The 13585-nt window shown below is 41.6% G+C and overlaps 1 protein-coding gene across 1 annotated transcript in view; it reads right to left on the bottom strand.

Annotated features, from left to right (window-relative positions):
* The window catches only part of LOC113627926 (putative cation-transporting ATPase 13A5), a 98469-nt gene that overhangs the window by 25770 nt on the left and 59114 nt on the right, over window positions 1–13585 (bottom strand). Inside the window, 9 exon segments of the mRNA XM_027120972.1 lie at window positions 1380–1385; window positions 2163–2175; window positions 3584–3676; window positions 5574–5616; window positions 8241–8320; window positions 9440–9565; window positions 11151–11311; window positions 12113–12136; window positions 12139–12258. Coding sequence (XP_026976773.1) covers window positions 1380–1385; window positions 2163–2175; window positions 3584–3676; window positions 5574–5616; window positions 8241–8320; window positions 9440–9565; window positions 11151–11311; window positions 12113–12136; window positions 12139–12258 — 666 coding nt within the window.

Genomic DNA, 13585 nt, shown 5'->3' with positions numbered 1-13585 from the left:
GACATGAGAAATAAAACCCAAAGAGCCAAACTAACAACCACATTGTCTTGGACAAGATGAGAAGGTTCTGGTGGGAGATGAGCCAGGATGCTTTGGGTGGATGTTTTCTACCAGGCTGCGAGGTACTGCCTTTTTGTTTTCAGCACAGAGGGTGGAGCAGAAGACCAGCTGAGAATGGCAAGCATGTGAAGCCTGGATCGTTTTCTGACATGCACTTTGTGATTTCATCCTTTTTTCCTACAGTTGTACATTTCCAGGAAAACTGACACCCGGATTTAAAAAAACGAAAAAGTGCAAAAATGTAGAATGGTAAGGCATGAAGAATGTTTGAACCCCCATGCGAGGCCTCCACACCTGGCACGGGCCTCTAAAATGACTGCTATTCCAAATGGTTGTGAATTTTAAGCGGCTCACTCACTTACTTAATGCATTCCACAAACGTTCATCAAATGCTCTGAGGTACCGTGGTAGGCACAGCAACAGAGAAATGAATAAGGCACAGTCCTTGTCCTAAAGGACTTGAACTATAACAAGTCAATCATGTTTCAAAGAATAAAGATGGAAACCTGTGGATCTGGACCCATGTACCTAAAACTGTACCTCATTGCTCCTCTAGAGGATGTTTTCTCAGGACTAGGCACGCATCAAGAACAGCAAGGGTAAAATCAGCCTAACCCTGAAGTCTTACTAAGCCATCTGCCACTAGAGAAATTTAACATCCTGACTTGTTTTTTTTTTTGCGGTACGCGGGCCTCTTACCGCTGTGGCCTCTCCCGTTGCGGAGCACAGGCTCCGGACGCGCAGGCCCAGCGGCCATGGCTCACGGGCCCAGCCGCTCCGCGGCACGTGGGATCCTCCCAGACCAGGGCACGAACCCGTGTCCCCTGCATCGGCAGGCGGACCCTCAACCACTGCACCACCAGGGAAGCCCCCTGACTTGTATTTTAAAACAGTATATTGCCTCCAGAAATGCACTGGGCATGAGAAAGGGCATCCAAAGTTCAAGTGCCACTGTCTTTTGGATGAATCAAGTAGGCACTTGGTGCAACCGTCCTGGAGTTTGAACCCCCTATGTAAGGCCTCCACACCTGGCACTCCAGCTTCCCCTCCACAGATCCCATCTGAGAAGCCTTCCAGCCCAGTTTGGCTATCAGGTCCCTGCACTCTCCAATGAAAACCCCATTTCTGAACATGGCTCTCCATTCCCCCACCTGGAATTCCCTCCCACCTCCTTCGCATTTCCATACATCCTATCCATCCTTCAAATTGCTATCTTCCTTTGAAACCTTCCCTTTTGGCTTGAGTTATCATCCTGAACTACTGGAACGATGACTATATTATTGGGACGTTCATTTATTTAAAGCTAATTTATTGAGCACCTCTTACTTATCAGGCAGAAGATTCTGTGTTATGCGATTACATCTGCATATATCTATACCCTTTACTGGAATGTGAGCCCTCCAGCTCAAGGCTCTGTCTCATTCTTAATCCACCCCATTTTCAAGCACAATATTTTAAAAGACCTGCATGGGTTGTGTTGATGCTGGGAAGCATGAAGTCTGGCAAGCGTCCCAAACACTCTGGATATGTAGTCACCATGACACAAACCAGGTTAAGGCAATAGAGATATTAAGGGTAAGGCTTGGAGAGACTCTCCAAAAGACACACCACTAAAACATAATGCCTGGCTCGCCAGGGATGCGAAAGAGGAAAGAGTTAAAAGCACTCTGATGTTCTGAGCCTCAAAGATGGACTCTAAGGACCAAATGGTCCTCAGAAGCAGAAAACATGGGAGTTAGCAAGGGAAGCTGCTTTGAAGGTAGGGGAGGTGATGTTGTTTGAGGGCATGAAGGACACAGGTACAGGCACCCAGTACTCAGGGAGAGGGGTCAAGCTGTCTTGCTGCCACTCAGAGGCTAGCACATTTAGGTAATTCCCAACGGCCGCTGCACATTCAGATGCACCAAGGGACATGCTGAGAACTTCATGGTTGTCTTTTTCTGTATAAACCTCAACATTCTGTGATGTGCTCCCGACCATCGGCCGTGAAGATGGCCTGAAGTTACCCCACAGTATTACAGGAAAAATCAGAGGGAAAAAAATTTATGCATACAGTATAAAACCTGATGTAAGTCAGAAAGAAAAATTCCATATGATATCACTTATATGTGGAATCTAAAATACAACACAAATGAACTTATCTATGAAACAGAAGCAGATTCACAGACATAGATAACAGACTTGTGGTTACCAAGGGGGGGTGGGGTGGGGGGGAGGGATGGAGTGGGAGTTTGGGATTAGCAGATGCAAACTATTATATACAGGATGTAGAAAGAAGATCTTACTGTATAGCACAGGGAACTATATTCAGTATCCTGTGAGAAATGATAATGGAAAAGAATATTAAAAAAAAGGTAACTGTATGTATAACTGAGTCATTTTGCTGTACAGCAGAAATTAACACAACATTGCAAATCAACTATACTTCAATAAAAAGGTATGTTAAATGAAAAAAAATTTGATGTTTTATTCTTAACTGTATGAATAAATTTCTTTTTTTTTTTTTTGGCTGTGACATGTGGCACGCAGAATCTTAGTTCCCCAACCAGGGATCGAACCTGTGCCCCTCTGCAGTGGAAGCACAGAGTCTTAACCACTGGACGACCAGGGAAGTCTCAAGGCCCAGTACTTGGAGTTTTCATAGAAACCAGGCCTTCTATTGTTTTATATCTTTATGTGTTACTTGGATGTTATATCGTCCTTCTCCATTGTCAGCCTGAAGTTTGAGCCATAGTAGAAATCCCTAAAAATGTCATTATTTGTTTTAATGTTAATTTAGAGCAAATGTACACACAAATACTGAGTGTCTAATACTGCAATCAAAACACTGGTTAAGAATAATAATTCATGAATCTCTACATATAGCTACTGGCCTGGATCACATCATAGGGTTTATGGTTGTTTGTTAGTTATTTAGCCAATAAAACCTTTATTTAATTGATAATAATTAGACCAAAAAAAATATGAGTAGAGACAAGATCAGAAATGAGAGTGCAGTGGATGTAAGGGAGCTATACTGGGAAAATAAAGTTTTTAATTCCTTCCCCTTCCCTAATCCAATTGCCAATCCATTGTAAAAGTCTCTGGTGCAATCACTTTGGGTATTCACTAATTTGTATTTTGGAGACATAACACTACTGGGGGAAGCTTTCTGGTGGAGGGTTCCTTTTCTGTTTCCCCCGCATCCACAACTCCTGAGATAAAGGTTCCAGTAAGCATCCAACATACAAAATAAAGGAGAGAAGTAAGATATACAATAGGTTTTTAAATATCAACTCTAGTTTTCAACTGTCCACATGACACAGCCATGTGTCCTTCAAAGCTCAGCATAAGTCACTTTTTGTTGCTTTTACCAGCATTCTCAAGCAGCACTCATGGCCCCCTTAAATGATACTCAGTAGCACTTTACCCGAGCCTCTGCTTATCACTTTCAATTATAGTTGAATTCTGTCCAGAGCCAGACAGTGAGCCTGTCGCTCAGGGGATAGAAAGGGGATAGGTGGCCTACTTGATGAGATGAGACACACTCGATGTTGGCTGTTTTCAAGGTGAAAGGGCAGGCCACAGATGCCTCCTGTTCTGACAGCAAAATGCCTGCATGAGCCATTTTCAAAGCCTGGAATGATAAAGCCATGTTACACCCACGACTCCTCAGGCCAAGCTCTAGCTCTTCAAACAGCGCGAGGCTATTCTTCACGTTATAGAGTTGATAACATTGCACTCTCCCACCCCTGGATCTCTGTTTGTGCTGCTCTGCCACCTGGATACACGCAGTCACCAATGAAAGAGGCACCAAGTAAACAATGACCCAGTGGTAGAAGAGTGCGTGCGTGCGTGTGTGTGTGTGTGTGTGTGTGTGTGTGTGTGTGTGTGTGTATTGGTTGAGGGGGTGTAGACATGATAAGAAAATGGAAGGACTCATTCCAGAAATCTATTAAAAAGATGACAGAATTTGGATGGAACTTTGTGAGGGCCTTTACTATCACAGTTCTTACACTTAACAGGCCACCTTCATGAACTATAGGAAAAACTAATTCCCACCTTTTCCTAGGCTGCCGGCTGCCTGATCCGGCCAACCAGCTAACTGCTGGGACGAAGTGTGGGGCATACAGCATCTTCACTGGAGGAAAGGACCAGATGCACACATCAGAGAAGCGTTCCAGAATATATGTGGTCTCACTGATATAAGGGCTAATTCATTTCTCATCAAGACTGGAAACTGTCCAGAGAATGCCCAGAGCAGAGAGTGGCCAACGAGCAGTCCAGTGAGCCCCTAATCCTATGAGAATTGTACGAACATAAAATGAGATTTCGTATTTCTGTAGCTCTGTAGAAAGTGCAAAGTACCTGGTTACTATGGCCAGTATACACTAAATTCATGTTCAATTAATATTAGAATATTTCCTTCTTCCTCCTTTCTCCCTTAATATTTTATATCTCTGTGATGTAATTTAGGACCATCTACTTCATGTTAGGGTTAGTTTTATGCATGATTTTTTTCCCCCATCAGATAATGAACTCTTCGGAGGAAGAGACTATCTCGTTTATAACATCCAGTTTATTTTGTTTTGTTCTAAATTCCACATAATTAATGAGAATGGGTACTCACTCTAGATTTGGAAGAGGAGACTAACAGCTAGCTTCTTCTCATGAAGTATGAGGCAGAAAAATTCATAACAGATCTCTAATTATGAACATAGTTGTTCACAGAACTTGAAAGAAAATATTTAAGAAGGAAGTAAAACAAATACCTAGACCTTAAGTATCTAATAGACTTTGGAAATACAAAGCAATTCTCTTTACTTCTCGTTCCACAAATTAGCTCCTAAAATATTTTCTTATGTACAACAATTTTCAAGTAAGCTACTGTTTCAACCATATCTTCGAAACTCAGATTATATAATATGCACTGCTTTCTATTGTGTTAGAGAAGTAATCTGCTGAGAATCTTGTAATTTAGGTTTGCTATTGTATGTAATGACCAAATAATTTGGCCTATGATTTTGCTGAGTGTAAGAATTTTGGGGTATAGCCAACTTGTAAAAAGTAACCCTGGTGTAGAAATCTGGCAGGGATAAACACAATTTATACATAAGTCAAAGCTTTCCCATCAGTTTCAAATTCTTCCTTCATTAAGCCTTTACCAGCTGCATGACTTCAGGAAAAAAAAAAAAGTATTCACCTCCCTGAGTCTCATTTCCTTATTTATAACAGGAGATATTTAAACCAGCTAGTCTTGAAAAGTCCCTTTTGCGTCTGAAATATGGGAGCCTATGTAGCCTTTCCTTGTCTTTATTATTCTAGGAGTTGCTAGAAAACAGCGGAAGTGACTCATCTCACTTTACTCTAAACCACGTTCAACCCACACTCCAGTAGAAGTGAATATAAACATCAGAATGATTAAGTGATGTGATTGTTGGCAGAAGGGTGAAGAGTCAGACCCCAGGAGATGTGGGGTCCTTAAAAGGGATATCAGTGATCCCCCTGCATTAGAAGAAATAATTTCTACTCACCCCACAGTCATTAGCTCCATCTCCACACATGCCTACATAATGACTGCAGGGGAAAGGATAAGAAAAATTAATGCTTAATTTTAATTAAGCTTAATGCCTCACTTGAGTAATTTCCATCATAACTAGATCACACGCGATGTGTGTGTATGTGTGTGTGTGTGTGTGTGTGTGTGTCCCCTGAACACATGTGGAATCAGGCTGAAAGAAAAAGACTTGGAGATAACTATTCCCAGAGGGATAATGCCCTTGTATATTTAAATTGTTTCAATCAATCAATCACATGGAAATGATGGTGATACTGTCAAGGATGTCCACAAAGATGATCACACACTTCAAAAGAAGTCCTGTTGGATTATATCCACCAAGACCAAGCTGAAGTGTATGCTGTCATAATCACAGCACTTTCCACACCCTAATGCACAGATCACAACCTAGTCCATCTGTGTTTTGGTTGCTGACTGCTGCTGAAAGTTTAACATGTAGACACTAGGGAGAGAAACATTTGGGAAATGGTTTAACAGATATAACTAGAGATATATACATATATTCCTGATGCATCTTGGAGTGAAAATGAGATAACATGGCCCCCACCTATACCAGTTTGGTGTACAAACACAACAGTATAAAGGGAAGAGTAAAATTTAAAGCTACTACTAAAGAAAAGGAGTTTCTGATGCAAGACACACTGTCTTCTATTATAAGTAAATAATACATCGGAGGTATTGATTAATGGCAATACTATTAAAGGCTCAGTGGTAACTTGCCAAAAACACATGAAATAACACACAGGGAAAAATGAAGTTCTCAGAGAATTTCCTTATTAGTTGACACATAAGAAACGGCCATCTTTATTGGTCAAAAATTGTCACATGTGGGGCTTCCCTGGTGGCGCAGTGGTTGAGATTCCGCCTGCCGATGCAGGGGACACGGGTTCATGCCCCGGTCCGGGAAGATCCCACATGCCGTGGAGCGGCTAGGCCCGTGAGCCATGGCTGCTGAGCCTGCGCGTCCGGAGCCTGTGCTCCGCAACGGGAGAGGCCACAACAGTGAGAGGCCCGCGTACCGCAAAAAAAAAAAAAAACAAAATTGTCACATGTAAACAGATTCATACGGTTTAACTTACTATTTGGCTAGTATATATGAAAATCACCCTATAAACATTTGTTTGTGTTCATGTACATATCAAGACTATACACATTTGCTGAAAATGGCTTCCTTTCTTCAGGCGTAAGGTACATATTTAGTCTTTATATCACACGAGGAATCTTACATCTTCTAGTGTTGTCTGAATAAAGAATAAATTCTGAATGAAGATCAAGATCTGGAAATTGAGAGGTTAACTTATTCTGAGACAGCATATATCCTCCTGAATTGATGTTTCTTTAGGGGAATACAGCTTTTCAAAAGTAAGCATTTAAGTTGGCAACATTTCTCACGTATTTGAGAAGGGTAAAATTACTTTCTTCAGCCAATATCATACAATGACCATGTAAGTAAAATAGTCATTTTAGACACTGGTTACTAACCCAGCCTCGAGGCATTATGGGAGTTAATAAGCAGTTTTGGAAACTTCCCTAAGAATGCTTGGGCAACAAAAAATAATAGTCAAAGGCAGTCTCTTGATTTTATTTACTACTTATCAGCAATTATCTAAGTTTCACTACTCTCCATTCCTTTTCACTTTCCAGAAATCTGCAGTCCAGAAATTGTAACAGTCCCAGCAAGTAATACATAGGTCTGGTCTCAAGAAGAACCGTTTCACTCTGATGTGACTTGGTCATCTGTATTTTTGAAGGAGATAAGAAAGGACTTTTTCTTTTTCTGACTTTGGCCTCAATACCCAAAACAGTGAAAATGCCATTTCATCTCCTTCCTGGAGAACCTGAAATTATTCACCCAGCTTCTGATGGACCAACCTCAAATAATTCCAGGTGATAACTCTCACACTTCTCCATTTTTTCCACTCTGAGCTGTACAAACCCCTGTTGTTTCTATACTCTATATCCAAGCAGGGGATCTTCCTCTAAGATATGCCCTATGGGCCACAGAAGGAATGCTCTCCGGGGTAGACAGCTTCTGAAATGGCCCATCTCCTAGTATTCATGACGTCTAATGCCCTCCCTTGAATGTGGACTGGACCTAGCAACTTGCTTCTAATGAAAGGAATAAAGTGATGGGATAAGATGTTACTTCTAAGATGAAGATATAAAACATCGTCATACCTCTCTCTCTCCCTCTCTTTCTCTCTCCCTCTGACTCTTCTTACTTGCTCTCTCTCATGGAAGCTAGCTGACACACTGTGAGCTTCCTTATGAAATGACCCACGTGGCAAGGAAACAAGGGTGGTTTCTGCCCAACAGCCAGTAAAAAACAGACTATTTAGCCCAACCGCCCACAAGAAACTGAATCCTGCCAACAACACATGAGTGAAGCTGGTGGCAGATCCTTCCCCCCCAAGATGACTACAGTCATGGCCAACACCTCATTACACCTGTGAGAGACCTAGAACCAGAAGACTCAGCTAAGCACACCTGGATTCCTGACCCACAGCAATGTAAAAAAAAAAAAAAAAAAAAATGGTGTTATTCTAAGCCACTATGATTTGGGGTAATTTGTTACACAGCAATAAATAACAAATACACTCTCTTTTCATGCAATAACAACTACTTTAATTTCTGAAATTCTTCAATGAGGCTAGATTTCTGCCCAGGGAACATTCTTGCAAAAATTGTTCCATTCACCAGAATCTAAAGAGAAAAACAACGATTGCAATAAGATTAGAGAGTTGAACACTTTTAAAATAAAAGAACAGTCCTGAAAAATGACTCCTGGCCACCATTTTAATATAGCATTGGGTGGTGTGACATTAGACCAAATGTCAGGAAAGGGAAAAAAGAGGATTTAACACTTTAATATTTAACTTTCACTTTCAGTTTTCCATCACAAGTCTATTACTTTGTTCCAGGCCATTTTTCCAAGATGGGGTAAGCGCTAATGAATAAAAAGTAACTAAAGAGCAGAAGAGCATATAAGATTAAAACGCTTAAGGAAATACAATTCTTTTTAATAAACACTGTCTCCGTAACTGAAGACTAAGCAGAGGAAAGAGCAATAGATCATGAGTTGAGAATCAGGGTTCTATTCCTAGCTCTGCCCCAAATTGTGCAAACCTTAGGCAAGAGGCAACCTCTCTGAGTCTCAGCTTTCCAGTCTCTCCAATGAGGAACTGCACTAACGGCTTTCTAGAAGCCTGGGGGGTCTAGATTCTATGGTCCTTGACTGGTAAGGCGACAGGACTTTCAAGACACTGCTAACAGATGGTTGCTGCCCTGGGCTCGTTCTCCACTTATCTCCTTCCCACTGACAGCACAACCCTGCAGGGCACTATTTGAAAATACACACACAGCGACAAGATAACAAATGATTTTAAGAATAAACCATGAAGTCTTTGTTTCCTTCTGCTGTAATTTAAGAATCCAGGCAGGAAGGGGAATAGAGTTCAGCCTGACATGAGTTGGTGACTTTCAGAGAGAAACAGACATGAAAAACAGGCAGCATCTTTGGAACTAGCTGGAGGTTCTCTCTGCTCGGGAGGGAGGGAGGAAGGACGCAGGGGCTGGACTGGCCCCAGGGGCGGGGCGAGGGGCAGTACCAGCCTCAAACGCTGAACAGGAGGCCATGCGCACGTGCTGGATCAGGAGGTTTAGGGGGGCGGGAAACTCCTGAAAGCGCAGTGCCTGTTTGGGGGTGTTTATTTCCTAACTCTGAGATAACCTCGCTGATCGTCCCCTTCACTGTTCTCTTATGCTTTTTTATCTCAGTAATTTGAGGAGCAAAACAAAACGCATCATTTCTCCAGTACTTACTTTTGGAAGCAAGCTGTTGAAATGCTGCAATATCACTTGGTATGATTTCTCACTCACTGCGAAATGGTAACAGCTCCCTCTTTCTCCATCAGGCACTGAACTGTTTCCAATGTTAATGTAGGTTTCCTAAACTCAAAAGGGCATTATTTCTACATTGGCTCTTAAGGAATGTTGTTGCTTTCCTACATTTTATGGAAGGAAGTGTATTCATGTTACACAACAGGGTGAGGACCAGCAAATACACAATATGGAATTTACCCATAGAACTTAGACTCATATGAAGAAGATACTCAAAATGCTCCCCCCCAAATTACATGAGCAGAGAATACTTTGGCAACATGATGCTCTGTATCCTATTCTGGGAAATAATACGTGTGATGTCAGTCTACTGAGGAAATCATTCCAAGGTACCAATGAGTGATTCCAAGGAAGAAGAGGAAACATTCTTCCCTTCTCTTCTTTCTCCTCTTCATTCAACCTTTTGTTTCCTAAGATCTCTTACCATTCATTCCTTCAAAAATCATGCCCCAATTTCTTCCCTGTACAATAGGTAGACTCTTTCTTCAGAGCCTAACGTGACCTCTCCCCACCCCACAGGTAACCTATTCCCTCACAGTGCCCAGATCCTCTTCCACATCCTGTGACCCCTGCACCAGCACTACTCCTTTCCTGAAACCCTCTCTGTCCTGTTTTTCACCTGTCAGTGTAGCCCTATCACTGGGTTCTAGCCCTAGCTGGCTCAGCTCCAGGAGAAAGCATCTGATGACTGTGTATGCATTCATCATGTCAATAGCTGGTAATGGCTGTTGATGCAACATTTTTCAGAGGGTCTTACATTTATGTAGGACTCTAAATTCAGATAGTATAAAAGATGAGAACCTTTTCTTCATTAGAGGAATTCACTGGGGAAGCACTGTATTTGGAAGAAAATATATTTTGATGTACTAGACTGGGAGGCAAGGTGATACACCCCTCCCCTTCCAACCTCCATTGTAAAACCGCCAACCAAAGACTTGTTGTAAAGTGTTCACTTGAGGCAGGGACTGGATTCCCTGTGCTTTTCTTGGAAATCAAGGAGAGAAAGTGGGGTGGGAGGGAGCCGGAGAGGAGCAGGAAAGCCTGAGACTATGATGCGACTTCTCCCTGCAATGACAAACCTTCAGGAGAGGCATTAAGCTCATAAGTGGACTCTTTATTAAAAAGTAGTGAGGATCTATATTCAGTATCCTGTAATAAACCATAATGGAAAAGACTATGAAAAAGAATATATAGATGTATAACTGAATCACTTTGCTGTACAGCAGAAATTAACACAGCATTGTAAATCAGCTATTCTTCAATAAAATAAAAATTTTAAAGTATACCATCTCTATTAAAAATGGATATAGGTACAAGCAAGATGTGGTTCTCAGCCACATCTGCACATTGGAATCACCGGGGGAAGGACTGATGTCAGTTCCCAGCCCAGAGATTCTGATTGAATCCGTAGTCTTGGCTTTGGAAGCTTAAAAACTCTTCTAGGTCGTTTCTACGTGAGGCCAAGACTGAGAAGTGCTGGCGGAAATGCTAAAAGCTTTTCAAACAGTAAAACTCTGGGCACATGGGAGGGCTTTTTACTGTGGTGACTTCTAATGCCAAGAGAGAGCTGCCCAGGGTTAGGGCTGTATTCCATCTGCCCCAGCCCATGCAGAACCTTGTAACACTCACTCACATTCTTTCCAGACCCACTCTCTTGGTTCTCTACCAGCTTCCAGGTCACAGAGGCAGGGACAAACTCTTCGGGTTCATTGGCTTCAACAAGGATCACGTGGCTCCCTCGAGGAATCATTTCAGAATTCTTTGCAACAGTAATGGCTGTTTGAAGGTTGTCACCTAGATGACAAAGAAAGTGGGCTTGCTTTGTGTAGAAACCTCTCAGCATCCAGAACTGAGCTCTCCCTCTTCCGAGTGACTGTACCACATTGTTGGTGCTCTTGGGGGCATTTATCGCTTTCTGCTTTTTTCATAACCGTTTATCAGGCCTATCTGTCATGGGTGCTCAAACACTACGTCTGCATTTCCCTCCCATAACCGCATCATGTCCCAGATCATCGCATATTTCCAAAATATGCACAAGTGAATAAATAAATATTTAAGTGCTTTACGACTAATCCTCAGAAGACTGACAGCTGTCAGTGGTGAAAGTTATATGGGCCTCGTCTGATAACATAAAACTATTCTTGGCATCTGGATTCCAATTAAGTAAAGAAAAAAAGCACTTAGGGCTGGCCGTGTTGGATTTGATCATCACAGGCCATGCCTACCCCACCGCCCTGAAGGACAGTCCAGCAGGGTCTCGCCCCCTTCACACAGAGGTCTCACTGGGGTTCTTGATGAGAATCCCATTCTCTTCTTTCAACATTTGTTGTGAGCCTATTAGCTCTGCGCAGATCCTGGGTAGGAACAGAGGGCATCAGACAAAGAGAATGAGCTACGGTCCTTGTCTCCAAAGCTCAGGGTCGTGCTGGGGGTGGGGGAGCTACACATGTTCCCAGGTAACTGGAGCAGAGGGTAACAAACTTGACAGCCAAGTTTTGTTCTCTCCGCCTCAGTTACATGAACTCACTCAGCTCACATGGTATTTTGCTTATGCCTGGGATACATGTAATTTGACAGGCTTCCTGAAACCCATACCGGTAATCATCGCAGTCCTGATGGGGCCTAGCTCAGTTCCTTCAAGACTGGTTTTGTTTCCTTTTTCAAGTGATTCTCCATTATGAGAAGTCCCAGAAATGTTAACTCTGACTCCACCTTCTCTCTCTGGATTTGGAAGAAAGCCACTATTAAAGTGTATCCATATAATCTCAACAGTTGGATTTATTGCTTCGTTTTGAAATTTCTAAGTTTTATCAATGTAATACATGCACACGTTTAAAAAATCAAAAAGAACCCAAAAGTTTATAGTAATGAAAACCAATAGCCCCTGTCTTCACAGCACCCCACCCCTTCTCCTTCTCAGAGGTAACTACTTTTATATCTTTTAGCTGCTTCTTCCAGTTTTTCAACTCCATTTTTTTTAAAACAATGTGTTTATCTTCCAACTCTTCTGTTGGTTTTTAAAATTTTTTGTTAGTCATATATTTTTAAAACTTTTTTAGCTTGTAAGCATTTTAGTTTAGTAGACATTTATTAAGTACGTACTGCATACAGGATACTATAGTAATAGTTGAATATGGAATCATTTATTTCAGCCTCCATCTGTAACATCCAGTAAATACATGACATCAGCCAAGGATTTGAAGAGTCTTCAGAACTTGAAATGGGAGGCTTGGAGTCTAACTGGGTTACATTAGGTAGTGGGACCTCTCCTCTAAAATAAAATAAATCTCAGGTGTTTCTTAAAAAGTAAATTTGGGGGCCAAGAGCTCTTTCTTGATCCCTCATTTTTTCCTTTTTCTGTCCAGAGTGGAGTTAAGATTTCAGGAAGAGGAAGGGGAAGGATAGGGAGACCTAGGGAACCAACTTCTGTGCCTGCTGTCAGTCCACTCCTATGTTCACTGTCCTCAGTCTCATCTCCACCTTCCACAGTACATGGCATATCAGAGTCTCGTTCTCTCTGGGGTTCTACAGGGTGAACCAGCTTTCCTCCTGCAATCTCTCTGTCTTGGTATAAGCTATAGCTTCTTCTATCCTGCTGATTCAGCTACCACTCCTCCATTTACTTTATGACTTACAGAAATATATAGAAATCTCTCATCTACACTTATTCCTTCTCTAGTTTTCTCTGAAACTTTCTTTTCTATCATGTTAGTAGGACTTGGGAGGGAAATGATCACGTGGTCAGTAAACTCCTTTAAGAAAAAAATCAGAGTTGAATTTCTTGATAAGAAATAATTCAACGTGGATAAGAATACAATGAAGAAACTTCTCTCTGGAGTAGAGTATAAGTAGCTACATCCTTCATTCCACAGTCCAGTTACTAAATTACTACTTTATTTTAGATCCTATATTAGGCACGTTGGTGAATACTCAGATAATCAGATATGAATCCTACCTCATGATCTTAGAGAATATTATAAAAGAAAATGCACCTTAATATAGAATTTGTTAAATTCTCATCATTTAACTTCATGACTTTCTATTATAAATTGGATTAATATTTTCTCA

This window comes from Aethalodelphis obliquidens, unplaced genomic scaffold (assembly GCF_003676395.1).
Source record: "Aethalodelphis obliquidens isolate GAN/ISIS:26980383/991018 unplaced genomic scaffold, ASM367639v1 scaffold1, whole genome shotgun sequence".
Taxonomy (NCBI): domain Eukaryota; kingdom Metazoa; phylum Chordata; class Mammalia; order Artiodactyla; family Delphinidae; genus Aethalodelphis; species Aethalodelphis obliquidens.
The sequence above is the reverse complement of the archived record's forward strand: the minus strand, read 5'-3'. Positions and strand labels throughout refer to the sequence as shown.